Raw genomic sequence first — 18,424 nt, 5'->3', positions numbered from 1 at the left:
CTTCAATGAAATATTTTTACACATTTTAAAAAAACAGCGTCACATTTACATGTATTCTATACACGTGTATTAACCTAAAATGCGCTCACGTTAACTCCGTGTGCACGGGCCCCAAGAGCTTTTACTTAGGCCTCCAAAATAGAAAGCCCTTCCAAGGCGCAGCATTTTCTTTCCTCTATAGGTTATTTGTTCTAGCTATTAAATGCACCTTTACCAGTGGATTTATTTACCAGGCCTGTCCACGCTTTAGCTGACTCACAGAAAATAAATTGCCGGGCCTGAGCTGTCTCAATGTGGTGACTGGTCGATAGGAGAAGCTCTCTTTTGAGATCCTGGGGCTATCCTCTGCAGAGTCTGCATTTTATGGGCAAATATTGCAATGGTAAATGTGAAGAGTAATTACCAGGGTGACATTTACATTACACAGATCAGGCAGCCCCCTCCTCACCTCTCCTCCTTGTTCTTGCAGATGCATTCCCCAATTATCTCTTTGATTTCAGGGTCTGACACTTTCTCAAAGCTTGCTGGTTTCACACCCTGGAAAAAGGTAGAAGCTGAAATTTCAATGTATTCAGAGTGTTTGAAGTAGAATCTCATGACGACAGCCGCTTACAACTCGAAATGTAAAGTGAATTTCTATTGTTTTTACGACCAAATTTCTGAACAGATGAATTGCATACTGTGTGGCTAGGGCTACTGTTATCCAATACAGAGTTCCAAATTCTCTGCGTAAACAGTTACCAATACAATAATATTACACGTTATGGGTTTTACATTTTTTGGAAAAGCCATATTCATCCATGGTTTTCTACTGACATGTTCTTAATCTTAGTCTGGATCAACACTGTAGGGATTGTAGGGTTATAGGTTGGACTTTATGGACTGATGTCTTCATCCAACCTCATCTACTATGTAACTATATAACCCAGGCCTCCAGCCCGGTCACATGACCAGTTTCCAGCTCAGTCCCATTCAAATGAATGGATTGGGTCATAAAACCAAGATTAGATGCCAAAAAGGTAAGGCGCAGTGCTTAGTTGTTCATGAGGAGTCTGCACCACTCATCTAAACTGACACTTGGGACTCCCACTAGCTTTGATGGCCTATCCTTTGGATAGGTGATCAATCAATCTTAAAGTGTCCTTAAGGCCGGGGTCCTACGTGGCGCGAACACGTAATTCTAGAGAATCACATTTAAACACTGTGGAAAAATATGCGCAGAAGCCAGACTGCGATTTCCAAAACCGTTGCGGTTTCCCAATAGTGTGGCCATCTGCTTATTTTTCTGTCCAGGATCTGCAAAATGACTTCAAGCAAAAAATGTTCAGTGGTCAGTCTTCAGCATTTGTAGGATCCACTTCATTTCAATTCAGAAAATTACAAGGTTTATGGTAAGGAAAAAATGTCCAGATGACAATAAGAGGTATGTCCAGGGACTTCAAGCTATCGGATGATGACCTGTCCACTGGAAAGGTCATTAGATCAGTGGGGGTTCGACACCCAAACCGATCTCCGTACACTGTAGCCCCACTCCCTTTCACTTGAATAGAAGAAGGGCTACTTCAGCTTGTGGCTACCAATGTCTTCACCAGCTGATCGGTTCGGGCGTCAGACCCTGACCAATGATACCGATTACCTGTCCTGTGGATGTGTTAGCAGTATCAGAGGGTTTCAGATCTTGGACAACCCCTTTATTGCTAGATGGCATTGTGGCATTTGAAGAAGTGAAATACAGGCCACAGATAATGGTATAGATTACACTTTACAGTAAGCTGCTTCAAAATTACATTTTGCCCAATGGGAGAAGGGTTTATTGATGTACATTCACTAGCACTCGCCAGATCAAAGCTGCATGAAAAACCATACGGATATCATCTTGTTCTTTGTGAACAGCAACATGAATCAAAGCACCTTCAAGTCCCAGGTGGCCTTACTTTCACCACCTTCACTTCTTCCTCCACCTCTACTGCATATGAAATAGGTTTGGCACATCCTTCTGCTGAATGATGATGCGCTGCTGCCCGTTCTTCTGAATGATGCCCAGTGCTTCTGCCCCTTCTGCAGAATGACTATGCCCTGCTGCCCCTTCTGCTGAATGATGATGCCCTGCACTGCTGCCCGTTCTTCAGAATGATGATGCCCTGCGCTACTGCCCCTTCTGCTGAATGATGCTGTCCCTTCTGCTGAATGATGATGATGCCCTGTGCTGCTGCCCCTTCTGCTGAATGATGCCCTGTGCTGCTGCCCCTTCTGCTGAATGATGATGATGCCCTGCTGCCCCTTCTGCTGAATGATGATGCCCTGCGCTGCTGCCTCTTCTGCTGAATGATGCCCTGTGCTGCTGCCCCTTCTGCTGAATGATGATGATGCCCTGCGCTACTGCCCCTTCTGCTGAATGATGCCCTGTGCTGCTGTCCCTTCTGCTGAATGATGATGATGCCCTGCTGCCCCTTCTGCTGAATGATGCCCTCTGCTGCCTCTTCTGCTGAATGATGCCCTGTGCCGCTGTCCCTTCTGCTGAATGATGCCCTGTGCCGCTGTCCCTTCTGCTGAATGATGCCCTGTGCCGCTGTCCCTTCTGCTGAATGATGCCCTGTGCTGCTGTCCCTTCTGCTGAATGATGATGCCTTCTGCTGAATGATGATGCCCTGCTGCCCCATCCTCCACTCGTATGGTTTATATAACTATGGACTACTATTAGCCATATCCCAGTACCCTATTAGAAGTGCTATGTAATTGGGTGGCCAAATAATAGTACTATACATCTGCTATTTCAAAAATTAAAGGGCTTTTTTGTGTGTATTCCTACCCATCCTTAAGATGGGTCAATAAAATTAGATTGATAGAGGCCCAACACAACAGCACTGTATGTACGTATAATATATAAAAATGATGTTCTTTTGCTATCAGTGCCATATCCTATATGCAATACCCAGACAATCCAGCACAACTGTATCTTTTATAATACTGGGTATAAAATCTATCATGTATCCTCGGATTCCATACAACCGGGCTATTACACACAAAGTGTGGTGTATAAATCATGTTATTTCAGCGATATCCAGAATTCCCTTTCGTCTCTAGTGGCAATTGCCAGTGACTCAATGAAAAGTCCTGCACATCAGCATCGGAAACTCTTCATGCTTCAACAACCTACAAATTGACCTTGATCAGCGAGCGGCTCGGAGACACCATCATGACTGATCATTTGCAGATTGATCTCTATTTGTCCAGCAGTAGAAGGTAATCTTTATCTGGAGTCGGGGGGAGTGCGCACCATACGTTTACAGATTAATGCGAGATGTTCTCAAAGTGACTGGAATGTCTCAATCTAGCGGATAATATCATAACGTGACAGGACAGATTTCTTTATGTACAGAAACAGAAAAGAAAAAAAACTCAGAAGATGCTGCACACGGTACATATAAAAAGGACACGAGGAAGCGCATTACTGCTCCCTCCCAGGGGAGGAATACCAGGGGAACCATTAACTAATCTAACAATAGAGACTAAGGGCACGCAGCATATGGACAAATCCATTACCAGTGACCCAGCAAACTGGGAATAAATTATCAAGGGAAAGTGAATCCATCCTAAACCCCTCAACCAAAGAGAAAGGCCTTGGATACATCTGCGACCCACCCAGAGAAGATGCCTAGAAGATCGGTACATCAATAAATAAGGACTATTTTTTGACTACAGAGAGTTTGCTTGTCAAAATAAGAACACATGTATATAACACAGAGAGCAGTGGCTGCCGTCAGCTGTGTCTTCCAAGGCTCTATATACATGACCGTGGTGCCAATTGTGTTAGGCATGACCCATACGCATACCCTATGGCTCCATGTATGCAGAAGTGAGCTTGGGAAAAACTCAGGACAGCTGCTGTACCTGTCAGTTTTGCAGCTCTGGCTCACAAATGTGCCATCTTTGCAGTTTTACTGCAGACCAGGTACGTCTACATGTAGCCTAATGAGGAAGAAGAAGTGGACCTTACACTTCATGGAATACTCCATACATAACAGATACACTTATGCCTAGCGCAGAATCTGCATGGGTGGTGCATGACACAGGGAAGCCCATGCAATGTACAACCCCTGAGGCATTGGGCTTGCTAAAACTGTAAAGGTTTGCCCAAAGAGTTCCCCTTCCCGACATCCACTGTCGTACTACGGTGGACGCCAGGTGTTTAACTATGGCGGCCACTATAGCTGCCGGGTGTCTACTGTTTTAGACAGTAGACACCCAGCGCTGATGCATCCGGTCGGTCCCCAGACCGATTGGAGGCATTAACTCCTCCTCATTTTCCAGGGCCGACGTCACGTTTGCATGACAGCCAGGAGCCTTGTAAAGGCTCCCAGGCTTGTCTGCAGTGATATTCTTTTGAAATTACTTTTTTTGCAATGCTTTAGTATTGTAATGCATTACATTGGTGATCAGATCCCCTGGGGTTCAAGACCCCTAGGGGGTCTGATAAATGCAAAAAAAAATAAAAAAAAAATTAAAATATTCAAATCGCCCCCCTTTCCCTAGAACACATATAAAAGTACTTAGATACTGTGAAACACATACATGTTAGGTATCCCTGTGTCTGAAAACGCCCGCACTACAAATCTACAAAAATATTTTTCCTGTACGGTAAACACCGTTGCAGGAAAAAAAAAAAAAAAAAAAAAAGGCAAAAGTGTCAAACCGCCGTTTTTTCACTGTTTTGCTTCTGATAAAAATTTAAATAAAAAAAAGTGATCAAAGCAATAGCATTTCCCCAACATGGTAGAACTGAAAAAAGACGCCCTATACACCCGGCCGCGCAAAAAAAAAATACGCCCTATACATCCTCGTACATGGACGTATAAAAAAAGTCACGGGTGGCCGAATATGGGGACTTTTAGAAAAAAAAAAAAAAATTTAACAGTTTTGGATTTTTAAGGGGTTAAAATGTAAATAAAACCATATACAGTACATTAGGTATCCCCAGAATTGTACCGAAACAGAATACAGGGGACAGGTCATTTTGGCTGCACAGTGAATGCCGTAAAACTGAAGCCCCTAAGAAAGTCACAGAAATGCATTTTTTCTTCAAATCTCCCCCAGTCTGAATTTTTCTTCCAGCTTCCCAGTACATTATACAGAATAATTAATGGTGGCATCATGAAGAACAATTTGTCCCGCAAAGATTCAGACCTCATATGGCTCTGGGAGCGGAGAAATAAACTTATGGGGTTTGGAAGGAGGGGAGTCAAAATCAAAAAATGCCGTCAGCGGAAAGGGGTTAAAGACAGATGAGTAATACTGCACATAGAAGACTGCTGCCATACCCTAGGAAGCCATTGCATATACAAACCAAAAAGTCTTAACTCTCCAAAGGCAACGCAGTATTACCAAAGCGGGGCTACTTACACTGGTCACTTTGCGGTATATCTGAGCAGCGTTCTGGCATTCGGAGTATGGATATTCTGAGGTAGCCATTTCTAACATGCACATTCCAAAAGCATAGACATCCACAGACTCATCGTAATGTTCTTCGTACATTTCTGGTGCCATAAATTCAGGAGTTCCTGCAAGTACAGACATCACAATGTCAGAGTCTTTATGGAAAACACAGTTACCAGTGAGGGCTCTCTCACATTCACAATGTTATATTAATAACATCACAACCTAGACTTATCTTTCACTTGGTACTTCTAAAACAAGTCAGCACGGCTTCCTTTTCTACATGTATGATGGAGCTTTTATTATCCAATTGGCAGAACAGTTGTGATCCATCAATCTCATACGTCTAATGTGATCTAGAATTTTCTTTTTTTTTTTTTTTACTTCCTAACCAGATATAATTTGTTTAAACTGTAAATTTAACATCCATCAGCAGGTTCCAATAGATCATAGTTCTCATCATACTAGATTTCCTTTGATATAGATATTCTGGGATCCCCAGTCATTATGAGAGGGGGGGGGGGGCACATGTCACATGTGAATGGGCACCATTATAGAGGACTTCTCACTACTTCCACTTTAGTATAGGTTAATAGGCTCTTCTGATTCTGGCACAGTTGAAATTATTTCTCTACCCCCACCCTTCCTGAGCAATCAATGTTGCTAATTTTGGTGACAGATATGCTGCTTAGACACACTACTGTCAAGTGGACAGTGTCAGACAGGAGCAGGTAAGGGTTTGATCCAGAGATCCAATCACTGGCAGACAGTATCAGAGTTCAGAATCACACGCCTTATTTGCTCCTGCCTGACACTGTCTCATGTAATAGTATAGAGCCTAAATAGCATTTGAGCCACCAAGACCAACAGCACTTATAACTCAGAAATGGTGGGGACTCGAAAAAGTTCCAACTGTGCCAGAATCAGTGAAGTAGCAAATATTAAAAGAGATCTTATCACTGGATACCTTTTTTTCTGACTAACACGTAGGAATAACCTTAAGGAAGGCTATTTTTCTCCTACCTTTAGATGTCTTCTCCGCACCGCCTTTCAGTAGAAAGCAGAGTTTTCTTCAGTATGCAAATGAGTTCTCTCACAGCACTGGGGGCATCTCCAGTGCTGTGAAAGAACTCTCCAGCTATGCCTCTATCTTCTTCTGGAACGCCCTCTCCCTGTCTTCTCCCGTCCTGGGTTTCAATCTTCTGGGTCTCGGGCAGAGCAGACTGCGCATGCCCGGGCCACAAGAAAATGGACTCTTACACAGTAAGCTGGTGTAAGTGGCCATTTTCTTGTGGCCCGGGCATGCACAGTCGGCTCTGCCCGAGGCCCAGAAGATTGAAACCCAGGACGGGAGAAGACAGGGAGAGGGCGTTCCAGAAGAAGATAGAGGCGTAGCTGGAGAGTTCTTTCACAGCACTGGAGATGCCCCCAGTGCTGTGAGAGAACTCATTTGCATACTGAAGAAAACTCTGCTTTCTACTGAAAGGCGGTGCGGAGAAGACATCTAAAGGTAGGAGAAAAATAGCCTCTCTTAAGGTTATTCCTACGTGTTAGTGAGATTAAAAAAAAACAAAAAAAAAAACAAAACACAATGATAGGATCCCTTTAAATTGTGCACTATCATTATGGACTTCGTGAAGGTAGTGAAAGGTCCTCCTGCACACCAGATTGTAGCATTCATTCCCCATATAATTTCAGCCAAATTCTAGCTTATGGTACAGCCTACAGTATACTATCTTGACAACCTCTTTTTCAGGAAAGCGAGATGGCAAATTTAAAGAGTTGCACTTTTCATGCAAAATACCCAATTTGTGCAAAAAATAGCGACTTATGCCTTGAAAACTGGCGTATGAGGCTTAACAAATATTCCCACTGCCCTCAATCAGTTGGGCAAAATCTAGAGCACAAACATATTGAAAGAAAAAAGAAAACCCACAAGACTGTATTAAGCTCTATTTATGAACACTCATGTTCTGGTTACAATAGAAACCATGAATTGCCATCTCTATTGGGCACTGATGGTATCCATTGTACAATGCACACAGCTGACGTACAACAGCACAATTTGCAATCAGAAGATCCCATCAACTCTGATGTAGTGTGAACAGGGGCTTATTGTTACAAGCAAACAGATTTTAATTCATCTTAAAAACAATATTTCACCTTTACCAATTTCTAACAATATTTTAGGGCATGAAGAGAAGAATTACCTATTACACTTTTAGCAAAAGACGCCCGTTTCAGAGTGGCCAACCCAAGATCTCCAATTTTCACAGAACCAGTTGGTCCTGTAATGAAGATGTTGTCACATTTTAAGTCCCGATGGATGATGGGTGGGGCCCGAGTGTGAAGAAAGTGCAATCCCTTCAGGATCTGCCGACACCAACTGCGCAAAACCTTTGGCTTCATAACCTTAAATCTCTTCAAGTATCTAAAGTAAAAAACATACAAAAAGACCAAGTTATGGTATAAAGTCCAGGTCAGTTTTGCCAGTATCGCTAACAAACCTTTCTTCCCCCACCTCCATGCTAGCCAAACAAAAATACACGTCCCCTATAGCTACGCCCCTGAGGTTACTCACGTCTTGAGTGTCCCTGATGTCATGAGTTCGGTAACCAGAACAATGCACTTCTTCCCCTTCAGACAGGATTCCCAGAAGTCATAAAACCTGACAATATTTGGATGTTGTAAACCTTTCAGCATTTCTGCCTCTTCTTTAAACCGCTGTCTCTCGAGCTTTGTTAGTTTACGATCCTGAAGACAAACATAGATATTGCATGAGCTATAAAGTTATGTAATGCACATTGAAATTAAGTCATATGCAATAAAAATACACAAGTATTTGTGTGAGATGTGCAAGTTACTTGGATAAATAAAAAATAATAATCTTCTCCTGTTCGCAAAACCTCTGTCTGTAGGTTGCCAAGAATTGTTTGCCAAATGTTTTCCTCCCCCCTATTCATTTGTTAACCCTTCTTTCTTCCTCATTTTTTTGCCATCTTCCTCTCCCCACTGGCCCAATGTTTCCATTGATCTGACATTTCCCATATCTATCCATTGCACCTCTACAGTACAGACATGTCATTTCCTTGGCAAAGGACCACCACACCACAATCCCTTTCCTTGCTCCCTAGCTCACACAGGGGCCATCATCATAAAAAGCTTTTGTTTTTAGGTTTTTTGTTTTTTTTTTAATATTTGACTTCCTGTATTCCACTTGTATCGGAAGGACAAAAGACAAAAACGGCTTTTGATATAGGTCCCAAAGTTTAAGTAAAACGTGGAGGAATCTGTGCCTCTCCAACTCACCTCCATGGTTATTTGTAAAGGTTCACTTGCACCTAGTTGGGTTATTGCATCATCTCAACAAAATCCCCCCTTCATTTCAGGAATGGGCTATAGACCATTAATACTAGTCCATACCCTCTATAGAATTCTCCAAAAAATTGAATTTAGAATTACTAAACCCAGAGATTTTCCAAGATTGAGTAATGCAATAGAGCCATTGAGAAAAAGTCACCCAATGACAAATAGGAAAGTGACGTTCTGAATATGGGATATCAACAAGACAGACAAAGTTGTTGGGATTGGATATATCCCACCCAATCTGTAGAAGAGTCTTATGGAGAAAAGTGTGGCAAGTCCAACAATGGTCCTGAGAAAGAATGTGAAGAGAACATCCAGGATTCTAAAATTTTGGTAAGATTTGCAAAATCCTAGAAAACTCTTAAGTCTTAGAATCTAATTACATTTTAGAATCAATTTAATAGCACGTTTGACAGGTAGCAGAGGTATGAAAGCTTTTCCGAAAGCAGCGACTTCACCAATATGACCTCTGCATACTATTGAGTAGAAGAATGAAGTAGACTTTTACGAGGCAGCTGAGCTAATGCCACTACTTCTGAGACAATTACTGTCCAGGGGATTCTTAAGACAATCTTACACAATACTTATTAGCAAAAATCAATCCCTCCCATCCCACATGCTAAGTATAGTTACCATTAAAAGCAGAAAACAGATTGGAGTGAACCTCAATGGATTAGGCTTTATGACACAAGTTTAAAAAATAAAATGGGGTAATGCAAGTTGTGTGTAAAATTCTATAAATATTTAGCGAATGGATTGACAATTTTCTTTAGATTTCAAATTGTTGGCAAGTATAGTAATGTGCACTAACATACTAGGAGTAGACTATGCACCTTTAAGCCATGGTGCAATCCAATGCAAACTATGGAATAACATTGATAGACTTGGGTGCTATGCACACAGAGCAATCTGGACTGGAAAATCTGGTTTGTATATTGGCCAAATTTCACAGCCTGAACTCAGTACAGAGATCTGACTTCTAGCATCATATATCTCTAGAATGTCTCCCTCCAATCTGGATTTCTCTATGTACATGGGGCCCTAAAGGGCGTTTCATGAAGACAACCCTTGTCCATCGGTAGGAGTGGTCCCTTCTCCCAAAGGAACTCAAATCATCCATGTTTTACATGGAGGCCAATCACCATGTAGTAGTAGATTTGCACCGCCGTGCCTGCTACATGGGTAGGTCTGGCGGGACATGGCCATCTCCTGGAAATCAGCTGCGTGAAGTATATGAACAACTGCTAAAATGGGACAGAAAAAAAATAAAATGACACACACACACACACACACACACACACACACACGTTAAGGCCTTGACGTCCAAAATAAGTTAGGGGGACAACAATGTATTTTTGGCCACTATATGGCAATTTTATTGCTATAAGCACTTTATAATAATGCCACTTACAACACTACATGGTTGGAGAGTTGTACATCGTAGGGTAGTTTGTGATTTACTATAACTATAATCAGATTTAGGACCTACAAGAAGACAATGTAATGTTTATTTCCATGTAGCCTTCTCCCCATCCCCTCCTAAGATACAGTATCCTCATTTCCCCTCCTTCCCGATAAACAGTGGGGAGGGGGCGCTCAGTGTTTTCGCCTAGGGCTCTCCACAGATTTTAAGCTGGCCCTGCTGGCACTCGGCTTTGGTAAATATAGGCCATATGCTTATGGTTATTTGAAGGTTATTGCAATCTCAGTCGAAAAATTAACCAGTAGATCTTCTAGTTCTCGAGTTGTCTCTGTTAAAAACTGTAGCAATGAGAGGTTGTTGTATAACCAGAGACTTCCCATTCAAGGATTGTTATGGCAATGCTCTCCCTTGAGGACCCTCAATCAATAAGTAGTTCAATGGGCTAAAACATAGCACTGAAGCCCCCTTCATTGGTTCCCAAGTCACAGTGCCTTGTCCATACATGCAGGGGTGTCTGGTAGTACATCTAGGTCCCCTTTTTACTGTGAATTTGTGAGGGTACCAGACAGGAGTGGGCAACCCATTTGTGTAAAAGAGGTCAGGGGTCTCCCCCATCACCTGAACAGGGGCTTTCTATTGTCTATTGGATTGCAGTAAATGCCTAAGACATGGACTTCATGGCTTACTGATGGACTGGAAACATAAGATGGTGTACTTTCTTAGATACTGGAAAACAAGGGTTCTTACACAGGGGGTCTCAGCTGTCCCTGGTCTCAGGGATGGGTCTCGGATGATCAGACATTGCCTTTTCCTATTTTGATTCACTTTATTGATAAAATATGGTGCAGAGTCTTTGTGAGTACCAATGAAAGTGAATGGCGTCATGTTTTGTTACCATTCATGTAACATTAAGGCTCCCTGAGCTCAGAAAGCTGCAGTAGGTGGAAGTGGTTCGATATTCAGTCTTCTGAAATCCAGATAACTGGGGTTATATCCTATAAATTTGAAAGCCTTTAATAAAATCCTCTAATAAAAGGAAAAGCCAAGTCATGCTCACAGTGTGCAAAATAAAGGTATTGTTAGAAGTCGAACATTTTCCTCGGACCGCGATATCTGCCAAATCATCAGAGGTTACAAACTGATTTATTCATTTAATCCAGACTCTTCAAGCACTGAGGCCCCAATGGACAGATGTGTAAAGATTTTGCCAGCAAATTAAAGAGTCACAGATTCCTCTAGGGAACATAGCAGTGGAAAACAGGCAAAAGATCTCCTCGAATGCTACAAAATGGTCTGTAGCCAGCGGTGCTCTTAAAAGCAACAACAAAATTATCAAGGCATTGGCAACTGATCGGAATCACAATGAGAGACCATTGAAAGAACAAGGAAGACTTGCTCAATATTGGGGGGAGAGAGAACCTATGGATTTAGGACAAAATTAGTGACTGCCAAGAGCTTGGACTATATAGCACCAAGAACCAGAGTCTCGAGGCTATATATTGTGCCAGGCATTCAGCTGAAGAGGACATATAGGCACCGCCACTGCTCTCCGCCAACCAGCTTTATCGAGGAGACACCCTGTAATGCCAAGTGGTTGGAAGTGGTCTGATAGGAAATCATAATGTAGTCCCCAAAAGTCCTTTTCAGTGCAATGCCAGACCCAGAATAAGGTACAATCTAGAGAAATGGCCAAGCGTTCAGTCATCCATTTTTTGAAGTTTCCATTCACATTCAAGTGCAGAATTCTCTCCAACCAGGTATATAGACTTGTGACCCTTTCTCTGTAATGGTGGAGATGCCAGAGGCTTTGATTTCCAATTATACTTTGAAAACCCCGTCAGCCAGCGAGTACTCTAGTTTCGAACAGAACACACCCATAAGAATGAATGGACGTAGCCGGCACGCAGTGGGTTAAGCGGCTGGCCACTGGCAAAGTCTGCGTGCCAATCGCTTCCATTCATCCCTATGGGTGCGTGATATTCGAAACGTCCGTTTCGAATAGAACTCACTCATCTCCAAGTCATGTGAAATAGACTTTTAATGTCTGGTCACCATATTCTACATGTTCTTGTAAATGAAAGTTTTCACTCTGGCGATAGGGTGTGGTTTTATACAAGTCTCATCTTTATAACACAGGGCGGAACATTTGGTTGGATTTTGGTAGGCCAAAGCACCAACTCTATTTTCTAACAATCCGACTTAATCCTGTTCAACACCTTCATAAATGGCTGAAGGACCCAGTAAAGGTACTCGAATTCATAAAAAATAAGCAGTAGAGGCCCATAAACAAAAAAAACAAGCAAAATAAAAGGAGACCCAATGTTGCACAATAGTTGCTTTTTTTGCAATGCAGTTTTTTTGAGTGGTCCTCCAGCACAAATATAGCATTACTTGAGAGCTAACCCAAGGAACCTGTATACAGAAGACTGGAGCTGCCCCTGCTGGAGATGATGGAAATGAAAAAGTTAAAGTTTTATAGGTTCATGGACCCTTAAACAGCAGTAACATGTCAAAAGGGTGGGATGGTAATTTAATCTCCATCCCAAAACAGCCTCAAAATGCCACTTTAAAAAAAATAAATAAAATCTTACAAGCCCTGCCTCTCTGTAGTCCTGTCTGCAAGGACAATAAAGCTCTTCTGCGCACCACTAACAAATGACGTCAATACAGTATTTTTTATAAATGAACCCACAGTATTTAACTGTTGCCTTTAGCTCACGGCAATGACCTAGAAAATCCAAAAGAAACTTTTGAGATCCATGTCAGAGCTAGTTGGTTACACAATACCAGTGATATATTTATAGAAGCCGAGCCTTATTGAACAATGACATACCCGTACTATGCGGGTTGCAGGCTTGGATCTGTAATGAGGATGCTGGAGAACTAGGTTGTGCTGCCTGGTCTCCGCAGAGATAAATGGAGGAAATGATGAATGAATATAGAGAGTCGCTACTATACGTAATGAGTAGCAATATACCGTAGATACAGGGAAATACTTGTAAGAATCGCTTATTAAAGAGTCTGCTGCATGTATAGTCTTGGATGTGTGTAGGTAGGACTCCAAAAAGATGTTGGTTCTGCTCACAGTCATAGTGGTAGAGCAAAAGGCTTGTGATTGACATCAATATGACAAATGAAATGACAACCTAAAATTTAGTGCTGAGGAGAGGGCTATCTGCCACTCATCCATTCTAGTGGCTCCATCGAGTCGTAACAGTAAGTCTTAAAAGCCTGCCTAGCTCTCAGTGGGATTGTATCCAATTCCATCTACAGAGACCTCCTGGACTGGTGAGTGGCATGTACGGTATAGACAACCCCCTTGCAGCTGCAGTCTAGAAGATCAGCCCTTGGGGAGCAAAGTTTAACAACAGAACACCAGACACTAAAGGCTTCCACACAAAAGTCCATTACAAATAATATCCAGGACCCACATTTGTGTGTGTGGGGGGGAGGGGGATGACCTCATCCTCTTTACTTCAAGTTGGAGACTCCATCTCTCGCCAGAATGAGATCATTGTCAATCTTCAGGAAGAAAATATCTATTGAATAATCAAGTTGAAGATACCAGAATATTCGCAGTCCCAGAGAATTTTTATACCACTGTGAACATCTTGAGAAAAAGGCTACTATAATAAACCCCTTTCTAATCTTTAAGATCACCCCCTTTCCTAGACCAGATTTTCAGTTCCACCATATTATTCATGCCGCCCATCTTCTTGCAAAAGACCATCCCAGAAGACCATTTTTCAATGCAATTTTGGGTGGTGGTCTTAAACAATACCTTCAGCCACCTCCATAAACGCCACCCTTATGCACAACCTCAATAGGAGTCGCTCCATGGAGTCCGATGCAGTTGAAATTTTTCCTCTACCTTTCCGGAGCAATCTGTGTGTTTATTTTCAGAACCCAATATGCCAATTAGGGTCCAACCAAGAAACACCCACCTGACAGACATACTGGAGCCACCCCACATGACAATAGGGAACCCAATTAACATAGGAACGGTAAGAGCTAGAGAAAAAATTCCAAGTGTTCCGGAATCAGTGGAGTGGCCACTTCTGAAAGACACAAAAAGTTGAAGTTGGGGGTGGCGAAATGGTCTCGTTAAAGAGGGTTCCCTGTAATCTAATAAAATTAGATTATCTAGTCAATAAGTATTAACACCTTATTAGATTTTCCTATTGTTAAAATTTCTAAGACACAAAACTCGCTCCATTTTAAAGAACTGTCCCTTTAAGGCAACAGAAGGGAGAAAGAAAAAAAAAACTTGGCAAATAAAATTACATCTTTACTTCACATTAGACCAACACAGTTATTGTCTTTGCTCAGTGTATAAATGCAAAGCCCCAGTATTATTACACCATGTCCCAGTCCTGTATTACCAAGAGTCAACCACGATCAATTCTCACCTTCTACAACCGTTCAGACATTTGTAAATTAAGATCTAGGTATCAAAATACAATAAGGCTCATGTGAAAAACACAATCTTGGAGCAGGGGATTATTCTTCAATTTCCTGCCCCCACACTACATACAGTGCCAGTGTACATACTCCATACACAAGTTTAATTGCTCTTACAAAAGGAGAATATTACATCCAGCTCTTCTACTCAAATCCAATCTCGGAGGACGTTCTCCAGCAAGGAAGTCACCAGGGAGTTCATGACTCTCTAGAAAACAAATCTTCATTATCCTGTAGCAGGGTTGTTGCTTCTACGATCCAATAAATCAGTCTTAAATCTTGCTAAAAAGATTTCTGGTTACATAACACGGACAGTAAAGCTGGCCATATACATTGGCAATTATTGAGGCCATATGCTTTCACAGCTCAATGGCCAACAGCTATTCCTTAGGATCTAGGATATACATTTAGGTTGGGCAAATGTGCTTTTTTTTTTTTTTTTTTTTGGGGGGGGGGGGGGGGGTAAATTCAACATGTTTGATCCTTTCTTCCCCAAACATAAAATGAATGTTGGCTGAAATGGCCGTTCATATTGGTAGTTGCCTAGTCTCTAACATAGTTGGGTTCAACCAACCCATGTATACTAAATATGGCCATCTTCACTGGATGATTCCATAGATGCCCTTCAACATCTGCTGTACCGGGCATTACTGGGCAGAGAACATCCAGACTATGGTCTACTCTGAAGATAATGGCCCTCCAGAGGTGTCTTCAAGGCTACTCATCTCTTCTATACAAAATGAAGGTTTGTTGAAGGGATAATTGTGTAGGTGTGCCAACATCTAAGGCCACTATATGAAGTATAATTTTTATTTCATGTCAACATCCTTGCAGGTTGCATATAAAAACAAACATTAGAAAAAAAAAAAAAAACAATTTTTTGATTAATTACATTTTCAGTCCCTTGCAAAGTGGAGTGCTTAATAAGTCTCCACACACCTATATGGTTGTCTCTCCCCAAGGAGTGACGATACCCCCTTACCCTATCTTCAGAAAGTTGATATCGAGTTTGGACACATCTAAGGTCGAAAACCTCCAACCAAACACTACAATCCCTCACCATCAACCTAACAATCAGCAGGAACTAGGACTGGATTTGTCAGCTTTTTAGGCCAAATCGATACCTTAAAATTCTCTTATTCAGGCTACCTTTGACTTGTTTAGAGTACTAATGGCATCAGTTGTATCTTGAGCAGTAAAATATATCAAAATTAAAGTACTATCCTAAAAAAAGTTTTGTTCCCTGGCCAGATACAAAGACACACGATACTAAGTGTAGTGAAGGAAATCTTACTATTGGTTGTATTTGAGAGTTGCCTGCTCCCTGTAGGCCTCAGCTGTGACCAGTAAGATCCTCCAGTGATACCATGTCTTAAAGGGGTATTCCCACGTCGCATACTCACCAGTCTTCACTGCTGTAAAATCTGCTTCCTTCCTGGTTTCTTGCGTCATTTAGTGGGCGGGGTTTCATGCAACCTGTCGTTTAGCTCCGCCCCCATATTAGTGTAGCTCCGCCCACCGCATAGCGTGATCCTATGGGGCGGCTGAAGGGTCTGTGATGTCATCAAAGGTCCTCAAATAACACTATATGCACAATATTAGACTATGAAGTACAGGCAGGAGCAACTCCATTCTGTGTTACATACAGAGACTGCCTGTCTCTGCCATAATGAACACAATTGAATTAGCTAACCTGATAACTGGAAGAACAGAAGACGTTCAGAAATGAAAGCAGCTCCTCTCCCCTATCTGAAAGCAAGAAGCTAGGTCACGTGGTGCAGACACAGGAATAACTAGATACACAGGCTCGCTCCCGTGCACTTATCCCCCTCCTCCCTCCCCCCTGAGAGCAGGCAGATACATCACTGGACTTTTGAGCAGATGAGTCAAGGGCTGTGTCATCAATGGACGCTGATTTTGACAGCTGATTTCGCGGCCAAATCAGCCTCCATAAAATGTAGCCCTATGTGAATTGCTAGCTTTTTTTTCTGCTAGCTTTTTTTATTGCTAGCAGAAAAAGCAGCAACATGACCTTTCTTCAGGCGTTTAACGCCTGAAAAAATGAATTGGAGTCTATAGGACGCTAGCGTTTTTTTGGTCGCTTATTTTTGCAGCTGTTTTGGCAAAAACAGCGACTGAAACCGCTAGCGGTTTTTTATCATGTATTTTTTTGTAATGCAAAAAAAAAAAAGCTTAAAAAAACAGCGACCGAAAAAGCGTCAAAAACAGTGTCAAAAACAGCGTCCAATGCAAAAAACAGTGTCCAAAAAAAAGAGACGCTGAAAAATCAGTGACAAAATCAGCTAGGCTTTTTTTCACGTGTGAACTAAGAGATAGTAGACAAACAAAGCAGTTTTGGTGCAGCAGTATATACATCCACATTAACAAGCAGTATAGATAGGATCCTTGTGATGGGACAACCCCTTTAAGGATGGACAGGAAGTCTTTTAATTTTCACACTGACGCAGGAACCTTGTCAGAAAATCATATTCACGGTCAAATGGCACAACTGAGGACCAGAGGAGAGTGGTAACTTAAACACAACCACTTTGGTGTAGAATATATTGAAGCCAGTCCCATAGCACATGCAGGAGGAGGTGGAAGGACCTGGCGAAAGGAGGCTTGTTCCAAATCGCATCACCCATTGTCAGAAACAGCCCGAAACATCCAGGTCCAACTTCAAGTGTTGAATACCCTGGACAACCCCTTTAACATTGCCTAAGGCGTCATCTATTTAAAGGATTTATTATGCATTTATAATGTTATTTTCCTGAATTAAAGGACATTTCCAAATTAATCTTTCTATTTTAAAGGGTCACAAGTCCCCACGATGCAAGGATAATATGAAGGTTGGCAACAATATACTAGCAAAGAATTGCATCACATCCATCACTTGCCAACATGGCACTGTGGGTATGATGTGTTCAGGGCACTAATGGCTCAAAGCAGTCACTTTGCTTCTGAAGTGTTATCAATTTCTGAACATTAATATGAATCTTGAATTTCTTCCAAAAAGCAGCTGATGTGCTGATCATCCAAACAAGGATCTGCTCCATAATGAAAGCTCCTGTGCTGACAAGCAGATGTACAAAAAGCATCCAGAAACATCAGTAGTATCGATCAGCTTTTTCAATCTGGCAAGAAATAAAGTCCTTCCCTTAGGAAAAAGAACACTATATTATACCAATATTTTAATTTATCCTATGATTGGTCTCCAAGGGCTATGCACTATTCGGTGGGTCAGGACCTACTGTATAAGAGGAGAAGGATATTATAGCCACACCAAGCTCCGAGCTGAGGTTCAGCCGTCAAATTAGGAAAGATCACATGGTGAAATTCTTACGACTTCCCAGATGGCCAACAGCTGGCAAAGGTTCCCGAAAACTGACCAGATTGGCTCCCGTCACCTGCACATTGATCTACAAGTCACTGAATATCCCATCAATTAGGAGAGTATCCATGCTGGAGTCCAGCCAAGTCAAAGACTACTCACATCTTCTGAAGCAATGTTTTCTTAAACCTTTTTTCTGCAAGGTGTTCTAGTATTAAAAAAAAAAAAAAAAAAAAAAAAAAAAAAATCCACTACTTACATCCAATATTGATTTGTGTGAGTGTGTGTGTGTGTGTGTGGGGGGGGGGGGGGGGGTTGGAGTTTGTTTTTTTTGCTCCAAAATCTCTTAAAAAGGGGTGGGAAAAAAAAACCACACCCCACATCCCATCAATATAATGAGATTAACACAT

General features: G+C 41.9%; 1 protein-coding gene across 6 annotated transcripts in view; it reads right to left on the bottom strand.

Moving 5' to 3' along the window:
* WNK2 (WNK lysine deficient protein kinase 2) overlaps positions 1-18,424 on the bottom strand; it is a 117,263-nt gene that overhangs the window by 54,895 nt on the left and 43,944 nt on the right. For all 6 annotated transcript variants that reach the window (XM_075287137.1, XM_075287134.1, XM_075287136.1 and 3 more), the window contains exons 3-6: positions 8,015-8,187; positions 7,644-7,864; positions 5,401-5,558; positions 449-537 (exon numbers count right to left, since the gene is read on the bottom strand). In XM_075287137.1, coding sequence (XP_075143238.1) covers positions 449-537; positions 5,401-5,558; positions 7,644-7,864; positions 8,015-8,187 — 641 coding nt within the window. The remainder of the gene's footprint in view (positions 1-448; positions 538-5,400; positions 5,559-7,643; positions 7,865-8,014; positions 8,188-18,424) is intronic.

This window comes from Leptodactylus fuscus, chromosome 9 (genome assembly GCF_031893055.1).
Source record: "Leptodactylus fuscus isolate aLepFus1 chromosome 9, aLepFus1.hap2, whole genome shotgun sequence".
Taxonomy (NCBI): Eukaryota; Metazoa; Chordata; class Amphibia; order Anura; family Leptodactylidae; genus Leptodactylus; species Leptodactylus fuscus.
The sequence above is the reverse complement of the archived record's forward strand: the minus strand, read 5'-3'. Positions and strand labels throughout refer to the sequence as shown.